The sequence below is a fragment of the Rattus rattus genome, chromosome 9 (genome assembly GCF_011064425.1).
Source record: "Rattus rattus isolate New Zealand chromosome 9, Rrattus_CSIRO_v1, whole genome shotgun sequence".
Taxonomy (NCBI): domain Eukaryota; kingdom Metazoa; phylum Chordata; class Mammalia; order Rodentia; family Muridae; genus Rattus; species Rattus rattus.
In genome coordinates, this window is record NC_046162.1 from 62,424,895 (window position 1) to 62,446,818 (window position 21,924).

The 21,924-nt window shown below is 47.4% G+C and overlaps 1 protein-coding gene across 2 annotated transcripts in view; it reads right to left on the reverse strand.

Annotated features, from left to right (window-relative positions):
- Tbcd (tubulin folding cofactor D) overlaps window positions 1-21,924 on the reverse strand; it is a 160,763-nt gene that overhangs the window by 2,659 nt on the left and 136,180 nt on the right. Inside the window, exons 25-38 of one of the 2 annotated variants that reach the window (XM_032912780.1) lie at window positions 21,544-21,620; window positions 20,064-20,145; window positions 18,021-18,139; window positions 15,761-15,855; window positions 15,002-15,142; window positions 9,924-10,007; window positions 8,853-9,011; window positions 8,641-8,779; window positions 8,274-8,395; window positions 6,663-6,740; window positions 3,892-3,981; window positions 3,132-3,219; window positions 2,454-2,563; window positions 826-910 (exon numbers count right to left, since the gene is read on the reverse strand). In XM_032912780.1, coding sequence (XP_032768671.1) covers window positions 826-910; window positions 2,454-2,563; window positions 3,132-3,219; window positions 3,892-3,981; window positions 6,663-6,740; window positions 8,274-8,395; window positions 8,641-8,779; window positions 8,853-9,011; window positions 9,924-10,007; window positions 15,002-15,142; window positions 15,761-15,855; window positions 18,021-18,139; window positions 20,064-20,145; window positions 21,544-21,620 — 1,469 coding nt within the window. The remainder of the gene's footprint in view (window positions 1-825; window positions 911-2,453; window positions 2,564-3,131; window positions 3,220-3,891; window positions 3,982-6,662; window positions 6,741-8,273; window positions 8,396-8,640; window positions 8,780-8,852; window positions 9,012-9,923; window positions 10,008-15,001; window positions 15,143-15,760; window positions 15,856-18,020; window positions 18,140-20,063; window positions 20,146-21,543; window positions 21,621-21,924) is intronic. The other variant, XM_032912781.1, reaches the window with a different exon arrangement.

Here is a 21,924-nt window from a genome sequence, read left to right on the forward strand (position 1 = left end):
CTGCCTGTGCTGGCTGGCTGGTTTTATGGCAACCTGACACAAGCTAGAGTCACTTGGGAATCTATGTGTAAGCCTAAACTGTAGGCAGGCTTGCCTGGTGTCTTCTTAAGCAGTGATTGATGTGGAAGAGACCAACCCACTGGGGGTGGAGCCACCCTCAGCTGGTGGTCTTGGGTACAAAAGCACTACATAACCTTAGAGTAGACCACAACACAGAGGCTAAGAGTATTAAGCTGGACACATATTTCTAGGATGAAAAGTCGATACGTAGAATTCTTTCAAGTCCTCATAGACAGACTGACCCATAGAACACAGGAAGAGAGCCCAGAGACAACAGATCACAGCTTTCATGACAACTTAAAGTGCAACCCCAGGACAAGGGTCCTCAGAAACCATAAACACACCAAGGCCAAGATAAGTGGAGAGGACAGGCCTTAGCACAGGCAGCCAAGAAGGCTGGGGCCCCAGTGGACAGGAGAGAAATGGAAGCCTGATGGGACAGGTGTCCTCAGAGGGACAGAGCCCGTAATGGGATGTACAGCCAGGAAGGGAACAAGGAGGAAACTACAGCCTCCTTCCCAAATTCCTAGAAGACAGAAGCCGACACAACTTGTGGCCTACATCGGTAAGATGACACCGTGCAGCCAGCACACTATAAAGACACAGAACGTGCCCACCCTGGCAGGAGACGAAGCTCTCCCAGTTGGTCTGGACAAAGTAACGGCAGCAATGAATACTGACCATGGGACCCATTTACTTTAGACCAGAACTCAGAACAACAGGCAACACAGGTACCACGTGTCCTCAGAATATTACAAGTATTACCTTTGGAACCAGTTGGGGTCTGGGCACACCAAGGAGGTCACACAGGTGATTCCGCTGTCCTCTTACAACGGGAAGCTCTGCGTCCCTAAGGAGGAAAACATTTGAGTCCCCTGTGTCACATGGCTCAGCATTCCACCCCTTGAGACCTGGTGGTGTTGGGGCAAAACTCTATCCCCCAGAGTAGACACCAGGAGAACCTAGCTCTTTCACAGGACTGATATACACCCCATTCTAGGGACATGCGGAAGAAACACTACCTCAGACTGAGAGGGCTGCTGGAGCGCTTTATTAGAATTCAGCTGTTGACTGCTTTCATTGGAATAATATGTAATGCTGTTAAGTATTAAGCATGTTTTTTCTCTATGTAAAATTAGTTTAAAAGAAAAAAAGCTTCTCTGTAAAGCAGGCGCTGTGCTCTGGCAGAGGAGCAGTGTTCCTAGCACCCATGTAGGGTACCTCGTAACCACCTGCGACCCCAGCTCCAAGGGAATTGCACGCCCTTTTCTGGCATCCCTAGGCAATTGTACAAACACGCACACAAGCCTTGACAGACAGCCGCACATGCATACATATTGTTAAAAATAAAAGTAAATCTTAAAAAACAAACAAACAAAACCAAAACAAAACAGTTCTTCCTCTCCCAGCTGTTCTCACTCAAGATGAGTTTATGAGAAAGTTGGAAGTAAAGTCTGCCATCCTGAGGTTTGGCCACTGTCTCCTGAGAAGGCACCAAGTTGAGTTCCTACTGACAGCAAAGATCTTGAAGTGCACTCTGGCCTTCCAGGTCCCCACAGCTCTTACCTAGGCAGGAAGGCCACATCCTAGCAGGGGCTCCTTAGGGAGGTCACTGTTCTGAGGGGCACGCATGAAGAGAGCACAAACCCTGACTTGCTGAAGCAACCTGGTGAATGCCAACAGGCCTGCCAGTATCTGAGGTCAGCAAGCCCGCTCTCCATTGGTCTAAGGGGACAGTGTTTATAGGCAACAACAGTGATTGGAGCTGCCTGGCTGTGCCTCCCAAATAATACAGAATGGGAACAAGCCAGCTTGAAGTGCACCTGTGCACAAGTGCTAGTTCCATATATGTGACTGTATGTGCTTAGCAGTGCATACATGTGTGACTATATGAACAGTCACATTATGTGATCATGTATGCAAACCTGTATATAAATATGTGCAGGACCATGCATGTGTACCGCACCTGGATTACGGGTCATAGGTTCTTGCTGTTGTGGCCATAAATAACTGTTTCCAGACCCAGCCTACAGCACCCACAGGCCATACACCACCACTGTCCCTTCTGCACCTCTTGACTTTGAAGACAAGTTTCTAAGATCATTAAAACAGAGGAAAAACCACAAGGCCCTTGGAGTAGCAAAATGACAGTAGGTAGCTGACATCCACTTGGTGGCAGTTACTGAGAAACACTGACTTCTGACCAGCAGGGGTCTGACCCACTCTGCCCACTTGCTCACAAGAGAAAAGCGATTGCACATTAAACATTTCCTGAAGCTCCCAGGATGTGAAGTTCTTAGGTGAAGGGTTGGAAATATCTCCCCTCTTTCCATCAAAAAGCTGCAGGGACAGGAGAAAGTATCACCAGGCTCAGGCAGGCAGGAGCTACTCACCAGGCTGTGTCACTGAGCACAGACATGACCTCATCAAGCACCTCAGCATCTACCAAGTCGCTATAGGTGAGCACCATCTCATAAACCTGGCTTGCTGTGCTCTTCCGGATCTGGAATGAGAACAGCAGGTCAACAGGAGGAAAAGCCATCAGCACCTAGAGCGCCCCAGGGGTCTTCTTAGAAGGTCCATGAAAGGAGGAAGAGGAACTCAGCCACGGCCCGGGTACTTCTGCCATCACAGGCTTGCCCACCAAAAGGTGCGGTAGGAACTCCTACAAGGGAATCTGTCTGTCTCGCTGTCTCTTGGTTATTTCCTGTGACATACTACGTCATATGAGATCTGATCTACCTCTGGCAATGTGTTTCTGACAAACAGGCTGAGCTGTGGGGCCATCCCACTCTACCTCAAAAGACCACTGTAAAGGTTCTCAGATTTGTACTTCTTGGGCAAGAGGGAAATCCTAACACTGGGCTGTGCTTCCCATGCCCACGCTCCCCGGTACCAGCACCGTGTTCCTTTCATACAAACACCAACCAGGTGATTGCCCACACCTGGAACCCATCTCACCCTGTGTTTACGTCAAAGCCCTGCCAACAGACACTCATCTTTAGAGGTCACATGTAAGCACAGACCTGGGTCCCAGGCAGGTAGCTTTGAGGTGGGGCAGACACACTCACCACAGGAAAAGGGTGGCCAAGGAGGAGGAAGAGCTGCAGAAGAACCTTCTTTCTCACATCACCACTGAACTGCACCATCCCACAGAGCCTGCAGGAGACCCACAGGTAACATGGAGCTGTGCCACACTCATGCTGTTACCCAAGGACCCACATGGGAGACCCAGGAAGCACACAGCATGAACCTCGAGTCATGTGCTAACGTGTGTGCTTACCTATGTACAGATCTGTGTATTGTGCACCAGTGTGCTCCCATGTAATCTACGCTATCTTGTATGCTCCTGTGCACTGTATGCTGATGTGCTCCCATGTGCTCACCATACGTGGTGAGATCTTTGTGCTAGCATGTGCATGCTTGTGTACCCAGATTCCTGCATTCCATGTATGCATGCTTGTACACCTCATGTGATTGCCAGTACATCATCAGTTATCTGTGCTAGCATGTGCACGCCCATGTGCCCAGATCTCTGCACTAGTATAGATGTATTTTCCTTCCTATGATGGCCTTTGAGCATCTACAGGCCCAGTAAGGTGCCAGAGCAAGTGACAGATGTATAAGATGAACACATAAGAGATATAGGTTTCCTATTTTGGTCAATCCTCCCTAAATGCCACAGCTGACAGGAGTGGTCTGACCTCTCCCTAAATGAGCACGAAAACACTCCATTTTAAGCAGCTTTGTGATTAAAACTTTTATCTCCCACCAGGAACCCCACCAAGTCCCTCCTTTTTCTGTCTCCACCCAGGAACACTTAAAACTCACACTGCAATGCTTGACCGAAGTTTCTGGATGTCTTTTGACTTCTTGATTTCTTCCTTACAAAGTGTGAGCAACTTCACACAAAAGGGGTGGCTTGAAGGAGAAGACATTATTATAAGTACATCTTTCACAGGAATACAGAGCAATACGATGCACACGGTCATGACATCCAGTGCTGGGACAAGTGACACCAACCACTTTCTTTGGTTCCCAACATGCACAGCAGAGAAGAGATGTAAACTGGGCAGGCAGGCCCTGGCACAGTCACAATGTGACCATATCCAAGTGACCCACCCCAGCACAAAAGACTCTGCCGGTGAGTGCTACTATGTGGGAAGAAACATGTGATGGGCTTAGGTTACAGAGGAGTCCTAGTCAGCCCCAATAATAATACTAATTCTGGGCTGCTACACTCCAGGATAGCCCATGACAGCAGCTCCCAGGTCAACCCTGGCTGGTCCAAGTCACAGGAATCCAGTCCTTCCCTGACTAGCTCCCTAAAGTGCTTATGGGAACAGAATGACTGTCGTATTCCTTAGAGCTGTGGCCATTGTCATTCCCAGCTTGCACAGGACCTTATATCCTCAGCTTGCCTTCCTATAGGGCTTATGCACAGTTCTAATGCTCTTCTAGACACACCACATACAGTCTGTGGTCTCGTTGGGTCCCTCCAAGTCTACATTCAACTTTGTGGTCCCCAGCAACCCTGTGGGTTTATGCACTAGGGTTCTTGACAGACTCCCAATAAGCTGATCCAAGAGGCATGAGCCCTCCAATGAAAAGGTCTAATCTCTGCTTGTCTGAGTGAGCGGCCATGTCTTCCTGGCCACCAGATTCTCCCAGCATCCCTCACCCTTCCTGCAAGGCGCCCTTCCATATGTAATCTACCCACTTTTGCTAAGCCAGCCCTTTCTACTCTTTTCCCTCCTGGGCTCTTGATCTCCTGGCTATCCCCGCTCCTCACATGGCCCAGCTCAGGGTCATGTTCACTTTGGACTCTCTCAGACGTCTCTGCCTCTGTTATCCACAATAAACCTTTTCCTCCACTGTACCTAGGAGCACTCATGTCCTCCTTTTTTCTTTTTTTTTCACTCAAGCATGAACAACTGTACAAAAACACAGCAAATGGAAATTGTATCAGGAACTCTCCAAGAGCACAGAAAAGAGTAAAAAGCCTCAAATAAATGAAGAAAATGGAACAGAGGAAAATGATTCTGCTAATCAGAGAGAGTAGAAACATGGAGCAAACAAAATTACTTTAATGAAAAACATAGTAAGATTAAATGAAGTACATTTACAGACTCAGTTAAAAGATCAGATTGTCAGGTTGAACTTTTACAAAACTACATATACTATTAGCAACCAACATACAAACAAACAAACAAAAACCCCAAACAAAATGAAAACCAAAAAACTCCAAAGTAAAAGAAAGAGAGGAAAAGTGGAAGTATAGGGTAAGCAGAAGCACCTCAAAGACAATTATTTGATGTGAGGCAGCCCTCCATTCACATGTGCAAAAAATCCAAAATCCATAAAGAACAGAGAAGTAAAAACACAACATTATACAGTTTCCTACTATCTTATTTTGAAAATTTTAAGCCAGAAAAATAGATGTCAAATCCTTAGACCATTTTCCTAGATGAATCCAGTGATGTGCCATGCCCTGTGAGCACTCAGGCAGGCTAGGAAGTCAGTGCTGCACGCTGACAGAGGGTCGCCCTGTAGTGTCAGGTTAAAACCATCTTGGGCATTCAGCAGAGACAGATCTAACTTCCCGGCCAAACAGTTAAAAACCAAAGACACTACAGACTTCAAGCAAAGCGAGCTGGTCTGCTCCACCCCGGGTGTGTGATGTATGCAGGATCTCAAGGCAGAGCACCAAGACAATGGAGCTCTGGGGTTCACACGAATGCTGGCCGAATGCTGGCCGGCACACAAGTACAAAGACACTGCCCAAGGTCAAGGGAAGAAAAACAAAATGCCAGAACAGATTATATGAAAACTGGGCACAGATCCTCTCAATGGGGCAGAAGTCAGACAGTAAACGGGAGTGAGCAGAGGCTCAGAAGGGAGAGGAGATCAACTGAGATCCTGTTGATTTGAGTCCACCAGTGAGTGTAAAGCAAGTTCCAACGCCACCAGGCAGTTTCTAAGTAACAGCAGATACTCAGACATCTTCATGAAATACAACATGAGAGCATTCAGTGAAGACCACAGGACGTTCGTAGAAGCAAAGATCACCAAGATGGTGTCGGTCACTCAGGAAGACAACCTGGCACGGAGATGGCTCCAGAAGAGCTCATGCAGCATGGCTGTCTGTACCTCTGAACACAGCCTCTGTTCAGCTGTGATGGGCACTGGCATGCTCCTGGGTCCCATAGCATGGCCCACACGCTGTGCTGTTTCCACCAGCCTTTATCATATCTCAAGCTCCGACTTCCAGCCCTCTCTGCCTATACAGGTGGACCACCCACCTGTCCAAGTCTACCTTCCCACCCGGAGAGCAGGCTGCTAGTTCACCCCATCCTGATATCTGCTGCCTGAGGTTGCACTGTCTTCTTCTGGGTTTTGAGATCCTGACCCAAGTGTTCTGTCTTCAAAATAACAGCCATATGGTGGCCATAGATTTGAATGTGCTTGAAAAGCTGAGGGGGCAGGACCAAGAGTTTGGAGCAACACAGAGAGACTAAAATCAATCAATAATTATTTTTTTTTTTTAAATTTGGGGAACTAGGCTTTGTCCAACAGGAAGCACTGAGCAAACAGATACTTACTTCTCCTCAGCAGTAAAGATGTCAAAGCACCCATTGGCCAACAGCTGGTCCAGCATTTTCAGCAGCGATACAGACACTCTGAGAGGAGGAGATAAGCAAACGTGAGACCCACACAAGCACCCAAGAACCAAGAGCCACCCATATGAGGAACAGGGTAGTGCCCTTGACAAGTTAAAAACAAAAACAAAAACAAAAACAAAAAAAACCAAGAACAATAAACCCTTAAGACCATGACAGCTCTTCCTAGATGGGGTAAGGGTCAGGATAGTCTTGTCAAATTCCTAGAAACAGACACACCAGTATTATGACACTTACAAGAATGCCAAAACGACTATGGAAAATAAGAATAAAGCTGCAGACAAGTGGCTTCTCTGGGAATTACCTACAGCAAAGATAAGAACAGGACTCCCAATGCAAAGATGTGCAGATGGCCGGGTAGAGCCCAACATTCAGCCACACACCTGACGGTTCTGACAAGGTGCAAAACCAAGCGCAGTGGACAGTCAGGCAGACAGCATGAACATCTGGACAACCGTTGGCAAAATTAAACTGTTTTGAGTTAGTTTTGTGTTGCTCAGACTGTAGGGCTGACGATAGAACCTAAAGCTGAAGCTTCTGGAGGAGGAGCTCTCTAGGACCTCCAACTAGGCAAAGATCCCTCAGCAGCTGCATTTGCTCACTGAAGCACAGGACAGGTGGTAGCTGGGTCCCTCAAACCACAAATCTGACAAAGACTTGCCCCGTATAGAGAAGCCATCCTAGAACAACAGTGAGAGGAAAGCCCAACCAAACAAGCTATGGTAATGAACGGACACTAGGAGGGCAACTGAGTGTCCAACAGGACAGCCACCTGAGACTGACCACCAATGCGGGCGAGCCATGGAACAGACGGGGCCAGCAGCTTTACAGAACTTAACAAGCAATCCATGTGACCCAGCTGTCCATTACTCAATGAGTACCCAAGAAAGGGAATGTGCATCCACAGAGATTCATCCCTGCTTGTCCACTATCACTGTCTGTTAGGCTGGGAACAGGAAATACCCAAGTGAGTCAGTTCCTGCCCACAACAGGACAGAGGTGGTTATGCTGCTTATCTGCCAAAGTGGTCAGCTGGGAGGGCTCCAAGGATCAGAAAGGAAACTTGGTGAACAGGGAAGGATTTGTGAGACACACACACACACACACACACACACACACACACACACACACACACACACACACACACACACACACACACATCCCAAGGAACCATGTGTTGTCTTTCAGGTCTCTTATGTCTCAACCGGGCTATTACAAACAAGAAAAGATGGAGAATATTTCTACAGACTAGAACCTCATTCCACTTCACTTCTGCATCTCCACACACAAAGAAAGTCATTTTCCTGCCGAGAGTGCGTCAAGGGAAAGGGATTGCCAATCAGTGCCAGGCCTAGGGGCCAGCAAGGCCCAGAGGAGATAATTTCTTGGGGTTTGTAGAAGATGAGTATGAGTGAGCTGCTAGGCTTGCTGGGCCCTGCTCCTCATCTATTACGACAAAAGTGTCCCAGGGAAACCTGGGCTCTGTGGAAATAGGATCAGGCCTCGAGTACCCTGTCTGAAGCCACCACTCACCTGTCATTCAAGAGGTTGTCCTCAAAGACCTTTAGGAGGGTCTCACTGAAGCTCTCCAGGACCTGAGCATCCTTCTGAATCCCCTTCATGTACTCGAAGAGGCTCTGTGTAGAATGTCTGACCTGCAACCCAAAAAGCAGTATTGGGGCTCAGCATGGCTAGCTTCTCCCTTGATTCCTCAGGGCTACTACAATGACAGTAAATGCCTGAGGTCAAGCAGAAATGACTGCAAACTACAGAGATGTGAGGATTCTACAGGGATGGGGCTGGTCACACAGTGGACATGTAAAGTGCACACTTCTGGGACAGAACCCTCTTGAGAGAATTCCCCATATTCCCTGCTGTGCACAGCCAAATGCCTCCTTACCGTAGACTCTGTCAAGCCACCCACGGACACGGCCAGCCCTAGCAGGACATGGTATCTATAGGTAGGCAGTCCCAAGAGCTGGGTGATAAGAGGGAAGGCCTGTGAAGGTGCATTCCAGTTCACAGTGGCCACATCAGACCTGAAAGACAGTGATTTTCTCAAGGCCATGCTTGGAGGGACTGGGCTACAAGGGGATCTGTATCTAACAGTACCTGGGAAACAGACTTTCCAGTTCCTTGCGGTGGGGAACATGGGGAATGGGAGGGCTGTCGAAGTGCAAGAGAGTCAGGAATACCCGGGCAGCATGAGCACGGAACCGATCAATCTTCTCACTTGCCTGCTGGGCAACGCAACACATGACACGCTCACAGCTGCAAACGGAGGGCACACGTATGAGGCCAGCCTGGGGAAACGTGGTCACCTTATTGTCAGCAGCTGCTGAAGCCACATCAGGTTGTGACTTAGGTTTTTATTGCTGTGATAAGACATCATGACCAAAAGCAACTTGGGTAGGAAAGGGTCTGAGGTCACACTCCATCACTAAAGGAAGTCAGGAGGCAGAACTAGAGCAGAGGCCATGAAGGAACGCTACTTACTAGCTTCCTCAGCTGCTTGCTTATAGAACTCAAGACTACTTTCCCAGGAATGGAACCTCCCACATAAATCATTAATCAATAAAATGCTATAGGCCAATTTTATTTATATAATAAATTTCATGGGCGTATTTTCTCAACTGAGTCCCTCTTTCCAATTAATTCTACTTTGTGCCAAGTTAAAATAAAGCTAACCAACACAGGGTGGGTATGACTGTACCCTGCCTTTCCTAACATCTCAAGAGCCACATATCAGGTCCATGTGAACGTCGATGTACTGTTGGGGCAAGAGTGAGAAGCAACAGTATTGCAGGTTGGTGGAAGGAGGAAGATGAGAGGCCAGACTGAGGAGGTACAGTACACATAAGATAGCAAACTTAGGGCCTCAAGCAGTGTGGCAGAGGAGGTGGAAACTCACAGAGGCTGGATCAAATAATGGTAGCCCGTCTTGGCATGAACCTCAGCTATAGAACAGAGGCCACTACGTCCTCACCCTCTGAAGTTGACTGTCAAACAGGCCGGATCAAAGGAGGTCCTGGTCTGGGGTTGGGGAGTGTGTCTATGCTATGGATCCTGACACAGGTCATGGCCATGATCCACAGACTCTGGAGGGCCAGGACAGAGGTCGGAGAAGTCTGTCTGGGAAGACGTTAAGGCCCGGGACAGCCCCAGCTGATTTCAGATACTCACATGTGGGCCTCAATCAGCACTGGCTCAGTCTGTGCCAGCAAAAGCATCAAATCCATGAGGCTGGTCATGGCAGCCTCACGAACCCTGTGGATAAGGAGACATGAGAAGGTCAATCTAGGGCAGGGACTTCAAGCCCTGGTTCCACCAACCAAACCCATTGAGCCCTATAAGCACAGACTCTAGAAGCAGCTTGTGAGGGGGAAAAACGTCTTGAGACACCCGCTGGTCACGCACAAGCTTAGTTTCAAAAGGCCCAAACATAGGGAAAGTTTCAGAGATTACAGAAATCGCGTAGTGTAAACCATCAGAGAAACCCAATGCCAGCAGCTGGCAGTCTTTACTTAAATCCCTTAACTGGGGAATGAGGGACGTGCTGTCTCTCACACTGTCATTCTTAACACCTGAAGACAGACTGGACAAGTCTCGGCAAAGCCTAAGACACACTGTAATCGCAGATACTTCCCACTGCCTCCTCCCCTGTGAAGCTGGCCTCCTGTAGTGTCTCTGCACCAGGCTGGCACTTCTGGTTCTCACCAAACAAACAGAGCAAGCAACACTCACATTCATCCTTGACTTTCTTTCCTGCTAAACATAGCTGTCATTAATTCGTATCAAAGAAGAAAAAATACTGGTCTAATTCAGAGCAAAGGCAGCCATTTAACTGGGATTCAGGTGCATTCAGCCAGATTTAGGAAACGGAAGATACAAACCCTCAGGCCTGGGGTCATCCCTGCCTCAATCAAACCCTCTATGGAGCCTCTAAGTGCAGGCCAGGGTTCCAGGGAACTCCCCAGGGTCAGATGAGGGACTGGACACAAAGCAAGCCTGGGAAAAGTGTGCTGCAGGGACACGGGAGCAAATCTGCAATGAACGCCAGGGGATGTGGGGAGGGAGATCTGTAAAGCAGGCTGGGGAAAAATGGGATCACATCTGCAAAAAGTGCCAGGAACAAAGGGATGGTAGACTGCACAGTGTGCTGAGGGACAAGGAGCATACCTGTGAAGAATGCCAGGGACACAGGTAGGTCTGAAAAGTACCGAGGTCTACAGGTGCACAACCATAAAGTTCTCACAGGCCCACTGTCAGGGTAATTTGTACATTTCCTTCATGCCTGCCACCTCTTAAGCTGTGACACACAGGACGGGGCTCCCAATAACACAGTAGAAACCAGCTACAAGGAGAAGCCAGCTACAAGGAGAAGCCAGCTACAAGGAGAAGCCAGCTACAAGGAGAAGTCAGCTACAAGGAGAAACTAGCTACAAGGAGAAGCTGTATTTGCTGAGCATCTGAGCCTCAGAAGGCCTCTTGGTAAAAACGCACCACAGATATGCTCAGTAACACTAGTTAATCCTGGGAGCAAGGGCAACTTAATAAAACCATTGTTACAGAGCCCACTCCACACCACCCAGTCTGTACAGAGCTGGAGCCCCTCTCTGTAAAGCCCTTCCACTCTCAGTGACCTGGATGTGAGAACACAGTAGATTTCAGTGGCATTTGGCTGGCTACTATCACCACCTGCTAAAAGAGAACTATATGACACGAAGCCCTGCAATTTAACTGTAATTTAGGAAATTCAGCTAAAAACTAAATAAACAGTAAATAAAACTAATAAATACCAAAATAACAGTAGCAACAAAAATAGATTAACCAAATGTGCAGTCCTTATAATAGCTATATAAGAAAAATATGAAGACTACAGAGCAAAGTAAATGAAAAGGTCAGAATTTCAAAAACAACTGGAATCTCTGAGAAAGTTCTAGACACTGTTGAATTAAAGACAACAACAACAAAAAGGAGTGTCAAGGTGTGTGTGCTGCGAATGTGTCTGCCACTAATGTGACCACGGGGTTTATCATGCCATGCTGAGTGTTATGGTTCATAAGCACTGCAGCTGGGCAGCTTTGGTTACTGCCCTCCTGTGGAAGTGTGCACAGAGCCTTCTGTTACCATGGAAATTAGTCCTCAAGGAGGAGGCTTTCAGGTCAGAGGTTCCAGCTCAGAGGCCTCTGGGCCTGGTGTCTGACACTCATGATATCTTCAGCAGTGGGGACCTACCTTCCACCTCTGGGGGGCAATCAAGAGCAAGTAGCCTATGACATTTTAGGACTTTCTTAGACAACCCTGACCAACAGCCCAAAAGAGGACCGCTTGTGACTTGTTAGGGTTTTATGATAGTCTTCGGCTCTTGGAGGGAACGCTGTATAACTCCATGTGACTGTTTCAGACTCCTTACTGGTTTCTCACCCTCTTTCTTTTGTGTGTGTAACTAGCAACCCTCTAACTGGATTTAATACCTGTTCAGAGGGAAATCAGGTTTTATACTGGAGACCCAGCCAACTATCCAAGGCTTGTGAAGTCAGGGATCCTGGAGGACCTACAACTGCTGCTATACCAGCGTGAGCCCTAACTACGTTCTAAACATCGGTCCTCAAACCCACAGATTAAGTGCAGTGCTCACCCCTCATCAAGGAAACTTCTCTTAAAATGCAGTTATGGAGTCCAGTTCCAACTGACAATACAACATGAGCCTCCAAGCTCTGGAATCGTTATGGAAGAGGAGGCAGAAACACAGTGAGAACCAGAGGGACAGGGACTTTGCTTGGTGATTATAAAGTCTCGCCAACATCGCTGCCTGAAGCTGAGCTGAACACGGACAACAATAGACATGCTTGCGTGGGCTGGGGTGGGCAAAGCCCAGGAGGCCTCAGCCCTACAGAAAGAACTACAGGCAACAGGCAACTAAGGAACGCTGAGAGCGGGAGAAACACAAACACACACACACATACACACACAAACACACGTACACACGCACGCATGCACGCATGCACGCACACATACACGGAGTGCATAACAATAGCTAATGAGAAAGGAGGCCATGGATTTGAAAGAACAAGGAGAGGGGTCTATGGGAGTTTGGAGAGAGGAAAGAAACAGGCGAAATGATGTGAGTATAATCTCAAAGTATAAGAGAAAAAATTTTTTAAAAGTATCTGGAATTGCACCATTCACTACTGGTAATTCTGCACTGGACCCCCCAGGAGCAGAATCCTGGAGGTCCACCCTTTGCAGAGTGAATTAATACAGAAGAAATACCATAAAGGGTAAGGTCCCAAGGACCAGGACTGGGGAAGAACCCCATCACTGGTCCTTTCTGCTTTGCTCAGAAGGGTGCCCCAGTGCCAGGGAGACTGCAAAGAAATACCCTATTATATGACTATTTATTCCAAAGTGAAATTGCTTTGGAAGGGAGGAGGGGGACCTTAAAACTCAGAAAGCTGTTGAAATGTATAAGGCTCAGGAAGCTAATAAAAGCTCAGAATGTTGCAGGATCCACAGAGCTTCCTCCCCAAGGTTAAGTATAAAAGCAGTAAAAATTGCTGGGGAGATGACACTTTTCAGCTGGCAGAGCTGCCTACAATAGTGCAGAAGCCTCCAGAGATGCAGTTTTTGTGAGCCGTCACCCTGCTAGAGAGTGCTTTTCAGCGATGCAACTACCTTTAAGTCACCCCTTACCTATGCTCCTGTAAGTAACTCAAGACCCTCCAAGCTAGACTTAGGTGGAATTGTTCCTCTGGTCTGTCTTCAGTGCCAAGACACTGGATAAATAGATGTTTGTTGATATCTTCCATGGAAAAATCACTCAACAGTCACAAATTTTCAGTCTTGAACTGCAAGAAGGAATCTAGGTCAACAAGGTCTCTTGAAAATTCAGAGGCCTTAGAAAAGAAGCCTAGGACCTGCCAAGACCGACCGACCTACCTACCTACCTACCCATCTATCTGTCTGTCTATCTATCTATCTATCTATCTATCTATCTATCTATCTATCTATCTATCGATCTATCTATCACAGACCCAAGTCACTGGCCACATGTGGGCTGGGTTCACAATGCCACCTTAGGCTACTGCCTGCTGTTAACCCTGTGGCACATTCTAGAAGGGTCTGCAAAGGGGCGCTACAGGAGAGAAGGTAGGTGGGGATCACTTGTAGTTTTGGGGCTTACACAGCATTTCGGTTGTGCTAGGGGAGACCTTGGCAAGGTTGGAAATGGCCATGAAGTCCCTCAAAGCCTCCATTTACGAGGCTCTGATAAGACTGAGGACAGCCACAGGGAAGCCCTTCCTAAGTCTACAGAGATCCATCCAGACAACTCAATCCATAACAGCGGAAGGACCTGAAGGGAGATATGCTAGGGTGGAGGAAAATATATTTACAATTAAGGAGATTATAGGAAATGCCAGCAGAGTGACATGGGGAAGACTCTGTGCAAATGTAAATTAATGACCAATGTTAAATGAAATTAAAACTATAAAATGAGCTTCATAGTAGAAAATAAATAAAGGAAGAGTCAATGAGTGGAACACAGACTAACATTTACACAACCATAGAAGAGCAACAATAACAAAACTCGAACAAAATAGAGACCTTCAGGAAGAAACCTGTTCAGCATGGAACAAGTGCTTGAGTGTCTGGAACGTGAGGACATGGGGAATCTTCGCAGTGATCTGTAAAGTGGGGTAACCAGTGAGGCGAGGAGATGGGAAAAGAAACAAGGGCTGTCATCCAGAATGAGAGGAAGGGAAGATGAAGAGGTAGGAAGAACATGTTAAAGAATAAAGTCTGGAACACTGTATTCAAGGGATAACGTACTCCCTCCATGTTTGATCACATTCACTTAGACAGAACCTTCTATGAGCGCCTTCTGAACTCTAAACAACATTGTGCATAGCCAGCAGGAGGGGGTGTGAGGCACTTGGCACAGCTGTTTAGAGACAACAGCAGCATTAGCCTTGCTAACACCTCACAAGGTGTTTCTGCAACCTGGGCAAGAACCTTACCCTACAGGAGGAGAAGGAAAAGACAATCAGGCAGGCTCCAAGGACGATGGATGTCTGAGCAGCAGAACAGGAAAGCACAAGCTCATTGCTGCTCACCTGAGACGTCAGTGCAGACAGACCCTATGAGTTTCTACAACGACTTAACGCTTATTGTCCTGGGTACCGTGAGATGCCATGCCTCCCCGGTGTAAGAACATTTATGAGGCAGCAGGGGAGTCATACTACAAACACTGTCCTTACCAGGCTCCCACATCCCCTCTGCTGTCTGTGGTGTAATCACTCATGCAGCCCAGCAATGCAGCATAAACCTCAGAGATGTTCTCTTTGCATATGACTTCATCTGGAGGTCCCTGTGTGTTCACACCAACCGTCTGGCAAATTCTGAAATTAAAATATGCATAGTCTGTGAGCTCATCCTTCACATTACAATGACCTCAAGTATCTTGCTGAGGGGAATATTCAGCATGTCGGAGGAGCCTCGGGGGCAGACTTAGGGGGGCAGAGCACCCATCCCACTGCAGGTGCAGAATGGTGCTCACTGTGAAGTCACCTTCACCGCCCCCATAGTCTGCAAGGTAGCTGGTTCTTTCTTCCACCCTGATGAAAACAGTTAATGCTGTCAGAGGAATAATTGGGCTTACAAAACCACGGGGAGCTAGAAGAGGCACACATGGCCCTACACACTGCATCGACACACAGCAGTCACTAAGACACAAGATTCAGGTATTGCTGAACACCTGAACTCAAGTCTTCACCCCACTCACCCTCCTTCCGTTCTTTTCCTCTCCCCTCCCCCCCCACCCCCACCCCCAGCAGTATTGTGATAGAACCCATAGCCTTGTACAAGCCGAACAAGAACTCTGCCACTGTGCTGCTCCAAGGTCCACATGATGGTTTGTTTTGTTTCTGTCTGGTTTCATATAAGGCCTCAATGTTGCCAGGGCTAGCAACAACGCATGTGGTGCCTGTTGATGCCCACCTGCCTGCCTAGAGGCTCACCTCGAGATTGCTTTCAAACTGTCTCTCCTGGCCTCAGCAAAGCTCACATCCATGGGAGAAGTAGTACAGGTGACTCTTCTCAGACCTGAGAGAACCTAAGGGCAAGAGGGTCCCCAAAAGAATGTCAATTACAAAGTAAAAACAGTTTTAAGACGGTTGCAGTCAGTAGCCCAGTCTGGCCTTGAACCTGAGAATCAATCCTGTCTCACCACCCTGAGTGCTATGAGTGTGTGTCACCAAGCGTGGCTGCTGTCAACTTCTTCTTGAGCCAGAAATGTAGCTCTAGAGACTCAGGCCACAGTAGCCATGGGTGGAGACTGCTAGGCAGCTCACAGGAGCCACTTCCCACACAAGACGACATGCCCTGATTCAGCTACTGGAAGGACTTGATAAAAAGAGATCATCCCACACCTTCCTCTTGGCTTCACCCAAAAACCCAGTGACTGCCATGGATGGGCCTCATCCGATATTTGTGTCCAGTTGTTCTCAGCTTGTAGAGGTGCAGCTGGTATTCCAGAGCCTAACAACAAATGAGCAAAAATACTTGTATACCCACCCGCCTTAGGTGGGTGGTGTGTGTGCGTGTGTCTGTGTGTGTGTGTGTGTGTGAGTGTGTGTGTGTGTGTGTGTGTGTGTGTGTGTGTACACAATCAAATATGCTACAGCCTGTACGTGGAGGTTGTTAGAGGACAAGTTTGTGGAATTGGTTCTCTCTACCTTGACATAAGTTCTAGGGGTCAAACTTGGATCACTATGCTTGCCCAGCAAGTGATTTACTCACTGAGCTACCGTGTAAGCCCAGTGCTACTGCTTCTACTTATGCATGTATGGATGCATGCATGCACATGAATATTCTACTTGCATGGATGACTTCATACAGAAGAGGGCATCAGAGAGAATAGGGCATCAGATTCCATTACAGAAGGGTGTGAGCCACCATGTGGTTACTGGGAACTGAGCTCAGACCTCTGGTAGGACAGCCAGTGCTCTTAACCTTTGAGCCATCTCTCCAGCTCCTGCTATTACTTCTTGGACTGACAGCTCAGTTCTAAAATCTGTTTCATTTTTAGCCACATTTCAAGTGCAGTTGTTATGACAGATACACTGGGCTTTGTGCAGGGGTAAAGAGGCCTGCATGTGCCTAGGCTCGATCGGCACTCCATCGAACGCTGTCTGGTCCCACAGGAGAAAGGACTCCAGTTTATATAGAAGCTAATGTGAAACGTTTGTCTTACTGCATCCCAGCGTAAGGCAAGGGGACAGACGGCAAGAGGATCTTGGGGTGAGTTGGCAGGACCAAGTCTGGTGTTTCAACTCGGGGAAAGTGTGTGAGCATAATGGACTAGGAGAGCAGGGAAAGGAAAGTCTCCAGAGCCAGACTGGAAGGAAGCATGTCCTGCTTGCACAGGACAGGTGACACAGGATGCTGAGGACAGACAACAGGGAGAGAGCAGGCCACACGAGAGCAGACAGGACAGTGTGAGGAAAGGATACTGAGGGAGGCAGAGGGTGTCCCACGTGTCAATCCGAGTGATAACGTAGATGTAAGAAATGAACGAGTCTCTCAACTCAAGGCTTTCAATGGTGGATCCAGAAGAGGAAATACATCTTGGTCTTTCTATATCAAAAGGGCTGGATGAGGGGCCTGGTAAGGCTGAGAGGTCCACTCGGCGCCTAACAGGGCAGAGCATGGACCATCTTGTTCTTTCCATCTTACCATTGTCATGATGAGGTAACAGTGTCCCAAAAGGTATCAAAACAATGATACATGAGATTTTCGGCAGCACAGGCAGAGGCCCATGGGGCACCAAGCTGAGACATGGAGCTGGCAGCCTTTACCCATACCCAGCCTACCTCCCACCATGACTACAAACATGGTGGGATGCAAGATACCTGAGATACATGGAACTTCAGAAGGAATGTTAACTGCACGGCTCCATTATTAGGGAAATAAACTGACAGGGCTGTAAGAAGAGAAGGTACATTGGGGGCACTAGCTACTGCACAGAGGCTACTGATTTCTCATCCAGGCAACAACAGTTTCTTCAGACAGTGTCTGACCACCCTGCAAACTTGAGCATAGCTCTATAAGTGTGTCTTGCAAGAGCAGGTTTGCCCACATACTGGAGTCCAGGTCCAACAGTCACTGCCTTGCAAGGCCACATGTGCAACCTCCGGGAATCCCTTCCCAACCAGAGGTGTGCAGGTTAGTTGCCAGCCCTTCACATCTGTGCCCCTGTGGTGCTATTAGCACCCTCACCTGCTGCAGATGGCCCCTGAGAAGGAAACACGGGAGGGCACCCAAGGCTGAGGAAAAGCCACAACGGGTCATCTCCTCTGGGCTTCGGAGTTCAGCAAGGTACTGTGGAATCAGCTCCTCTGGAAAGAAAGAAGTGTTCAGAAGTGGCCACTGCCTCATGACTCCTTAGAAATATAAGTTAGATGCACCAGGTAAGCCATGACAATGCTCTGATTACCTTCAAAGTAATACACAAGATACAAAAAGAATTGTATACAGTGGTTTAAGGTTTCTTTAAGGTTTTTTCCCTTTGTGTTTGTGTTTGTTTGGGAAAGTCTATTAAACCAAGCTGATCTTGAATTACCAATGCTCTCAGCTTCCCATGGATTAAAAGCTATGATAGCTCAGCTGGGATTACAGACGTGCACTACCAAACCTGGCTTTCATAGGGAATTTCAACTACACGGCTTCATTATTAGGGGAATAAATTTGAGACGGTTATAAGAATAGAAGATACATTCAGAACTCTCACCTTTACCTAATAAGAACATAATGTTTACGATAAACGCAACGTCCTAATAACAAGAGTCCACTAATAAAAGAGTAACTATAGTTCCACGCTGACAGTAAAGCTTTGGGACACTGTGACTGAGTATCCCAAGTTCTGGGGCAGGAAGAGAGAGCGCAAGGGTGAGGCTGATCAAGCACTCGGGGCTATTCGTGTAGCAGTGACAGGATCGAAGATCTCAAGGGAGAAATAGAAACGGACAAGCCTAGGGCATCAGACCAGGGTGAGGGGGAGAATGTTAAAACTGACTAGCTAGTTCTGTTCTTTTACAACGTAGCTCAGCAAGATGGGGAAGAGGTGGGTACCATCCCTGAGTCCTGCCAGTCAGACTTTGACCATCAGTGGCTGCTAGGACCCAGTCACTGAAACCCCAGAAATATATCTATCCTCAGATGTGGGGGTAGAAAAGTGTAACACTCTCAATTCAGACGTACCAGGGTAAATTCACTCCAGTAGCCATGTGGGGGAGGGGGGAGGAAGCCTCTTTTTAGTCTACTTATGCTTCAACGCACCAGGGGTTATTTGGGAACACCATTTATTGTCAGCAGATAGAGCACAGTACTTTGCTTGAAAAGTAAAATGTAAAATTATTGCTCTACTTTTAAAATACAGATCACATATAATCAAATATTTACTATCAATGCATTATAGTTAATAAATACTGTAAAAATTATTAGATTCAATTCTACTATCCGCTCACAACCATCTTTAACTCAGTTTCCAGGGAAGATGACACCCTCTTCTGGCCCCTGTTGGCATCAGTCACACAAGTGATACACAGGCAAAACACACATACGTGTAAAATAAAAAAGGCTTCAAAACAAAACAAAACAGAAATGTCTGCCAGGGAGCAGGAAGATGGCTTAGTCAGGAAAATGCTTTGTAAGCTTGAGGACCTGGGTTTAAATCCCCAACACATAAAAAAGCCGGTCATGGTAGCATATGCCTATAATCCCAGCTCTGGGAAGGCAGACAAGAGGATTCCTAGGGCTCACTGGCCAGCATAACTGGTGACCCCCAGGTTCAGAAGATCAAAATCCTGTATATTTTTTTGTATTTTTGCAAAGTCATAGAAAGTAAATGTTAATTACTAGATGAGAGACTTTTATACAGAGTCTGTAGGAAGTCATGACCCAGTGAAGCTACCTGTTCAGAGATTAAGGCGTTTCCTTAGGCAGCTACCCTTCTAGACAGATCTAAGGACATGTCCTGAAGTGGCTCAGGTGTGTGTGCGTGTGTGTGTGTGTGTGTGTGTGCGTGTGCGTGTGTGTGTGTGTGTGTGTGTTACATCAAGGCTACTGTGTAGCTGAGACCTCCCCTCTCCTTCCCGTAGCCCAGTCGCCTAGCATGAGCTGGGTGGATCCTAAGAGATTAACTCCAGAAAGGTGGTCAGACAGTGTTGCTTCTCCAGCCAACTCAGCCCAAGCCTCCTGGGCTTCACCAGCTCCTGTCAATACCACAGGTCCCTGCTTTAGCCCAACACACAGCTCACTCACCTGTGATGGTAGAGCCTGCCTCCCCAGGCTCCTTCTTGTAGTATTCATTGCAGAGGGCAGCCAGGGCAGAGACAGCCACCTCCTAAGACAGAAGAGGGCATGAGTGAAAGTGGTTCTGTCTGAGAGGTCCTCAGCCACAATGATTGGGTCACTGCAATAGGGATTTAAAAGTTCAAACTGGGGGTTGGGGATTTAGCTCAGTGGTAGGGCGCTTGCCTAGGAAGCGCAAGGCCCTGGGTTCGACCCCCAGCTCCAAAAAAAAAAAGAACCAAAAAAAAAAAAAAAAAGTTCAAACTGTGTCACTGCCATACTCTGGCTTGTCTTATCAGCACCTGTCAGATGTATCAATCATTTTAGATTCTCTTCACCAGTAAACCTAAAGTGAGAACTCTTCTTCCGTGCAGTACAATTTCTATGTGTTCTCAAATGGCACAGTTAATGTAAAACAAAGCACTTCTCCCTTCCCAGCAGAAGGAATGTGGGGATGGAGTGTTCTTTATGTGGACAAGGGCTCAAAACAGCAACCGGTGGGACCTGGTTTACAGAATACAAGGCTTTATGGGCATCTCAAACAGGAAGCTGTGCAGAACAGAGAGTTTGGAACCGATCTCAGTCCCAGTAACTTTTATGGAAACGAGATGATGCGTGTCAGACAACTATGCAGCATGGGATCCTTGGTCTGCAGTAGATGAGTCCAACTCAAGCCTTCCATTCACTCTCTCCCCCGAACTAAGGAGAAAGGAACTGAGGAGATCAGCACGGGGAGGCCCCTCAATACACCATACAGATGCTACATGCACTAATCGAGCATCAAAGAATATCATAATCATGGCTGGTGGGACTTGGCTACGCATAGTGTTTTAAAAGAAAATTCTGAGACATCAGCCATGAGGCCTACAAATTTAACCAGGAAAACTACCAGTATTCCAGATTTCCACAGAATAGTATCATTGCCTAAGAAACAAACAGAAGGAAACACAGGTTGGCAAGGCTCATGTAAACATAAATGTGCTTCCACTCCTCACCTGGGACATCACTGCCTTTCCAAAACAACAATCACAGCTTACCACCTAAAAAATGTGTCATGTCACAGCTTTGCTTCTGCAAGGCCACCTGGCCGGAGGCATGGACATGCGTGCTAGCATCTCGCTGCTCGAGCACAGTGTCTTTTGTGTCTCCTCATCTTCATGTGAATACTTCCCAAACCTCATGTACGGCTCACCAGCACTCGGGTATGACCTAAGCAAACCATGACTATCGAAACAGAGGAAAATGCTTTGGTAGAGACAGAAAGTGTAATAAGAAAGAGTAAGGCTTGTGGTTACCAGTGATCACTCTAGCCTATGTGTGCAAATCATGCAGGCCCAGTGATAGCATTGAGGATTGTCAGGTTAGTGCATAGGGGCCACTGAGATAGGCACTGTAGTGCACAGCATTAGTGTCACTCTCTTGCAGGGGAAAGACATCTTGCTTAGCATACCTTGATCTGTTCTCTGGAATGGCTTGAAACAAGGTGAAGACTCCTGAGAGTGTCATTTATCAGCCACTGCCATCCCTCTGCCAAAAGAGCAAAGAAACAGGCCACCTCAGAATACTCCACTGGCACTGAGAACAAATATCCTCTGCTTACTCTTACAGCAGATGGCTTCTCTCGGGAGAACATTCTTCAGACTGCACAAAAACACAAGGGCCCCAGTTCCAGGAAGAAGCCCACCTCAGGCTGCTAAATGTCAGCTCCCCAATACCCTGTGGCCACCACCACTGTGGAGAAAATGCAATTCCCTGTAAACCAAAGACTAAACATCATGTTTGGGAACTTTTTGTTTTGTTTACAGCTGTAAGCTTCAAGCGATCTTTTCCT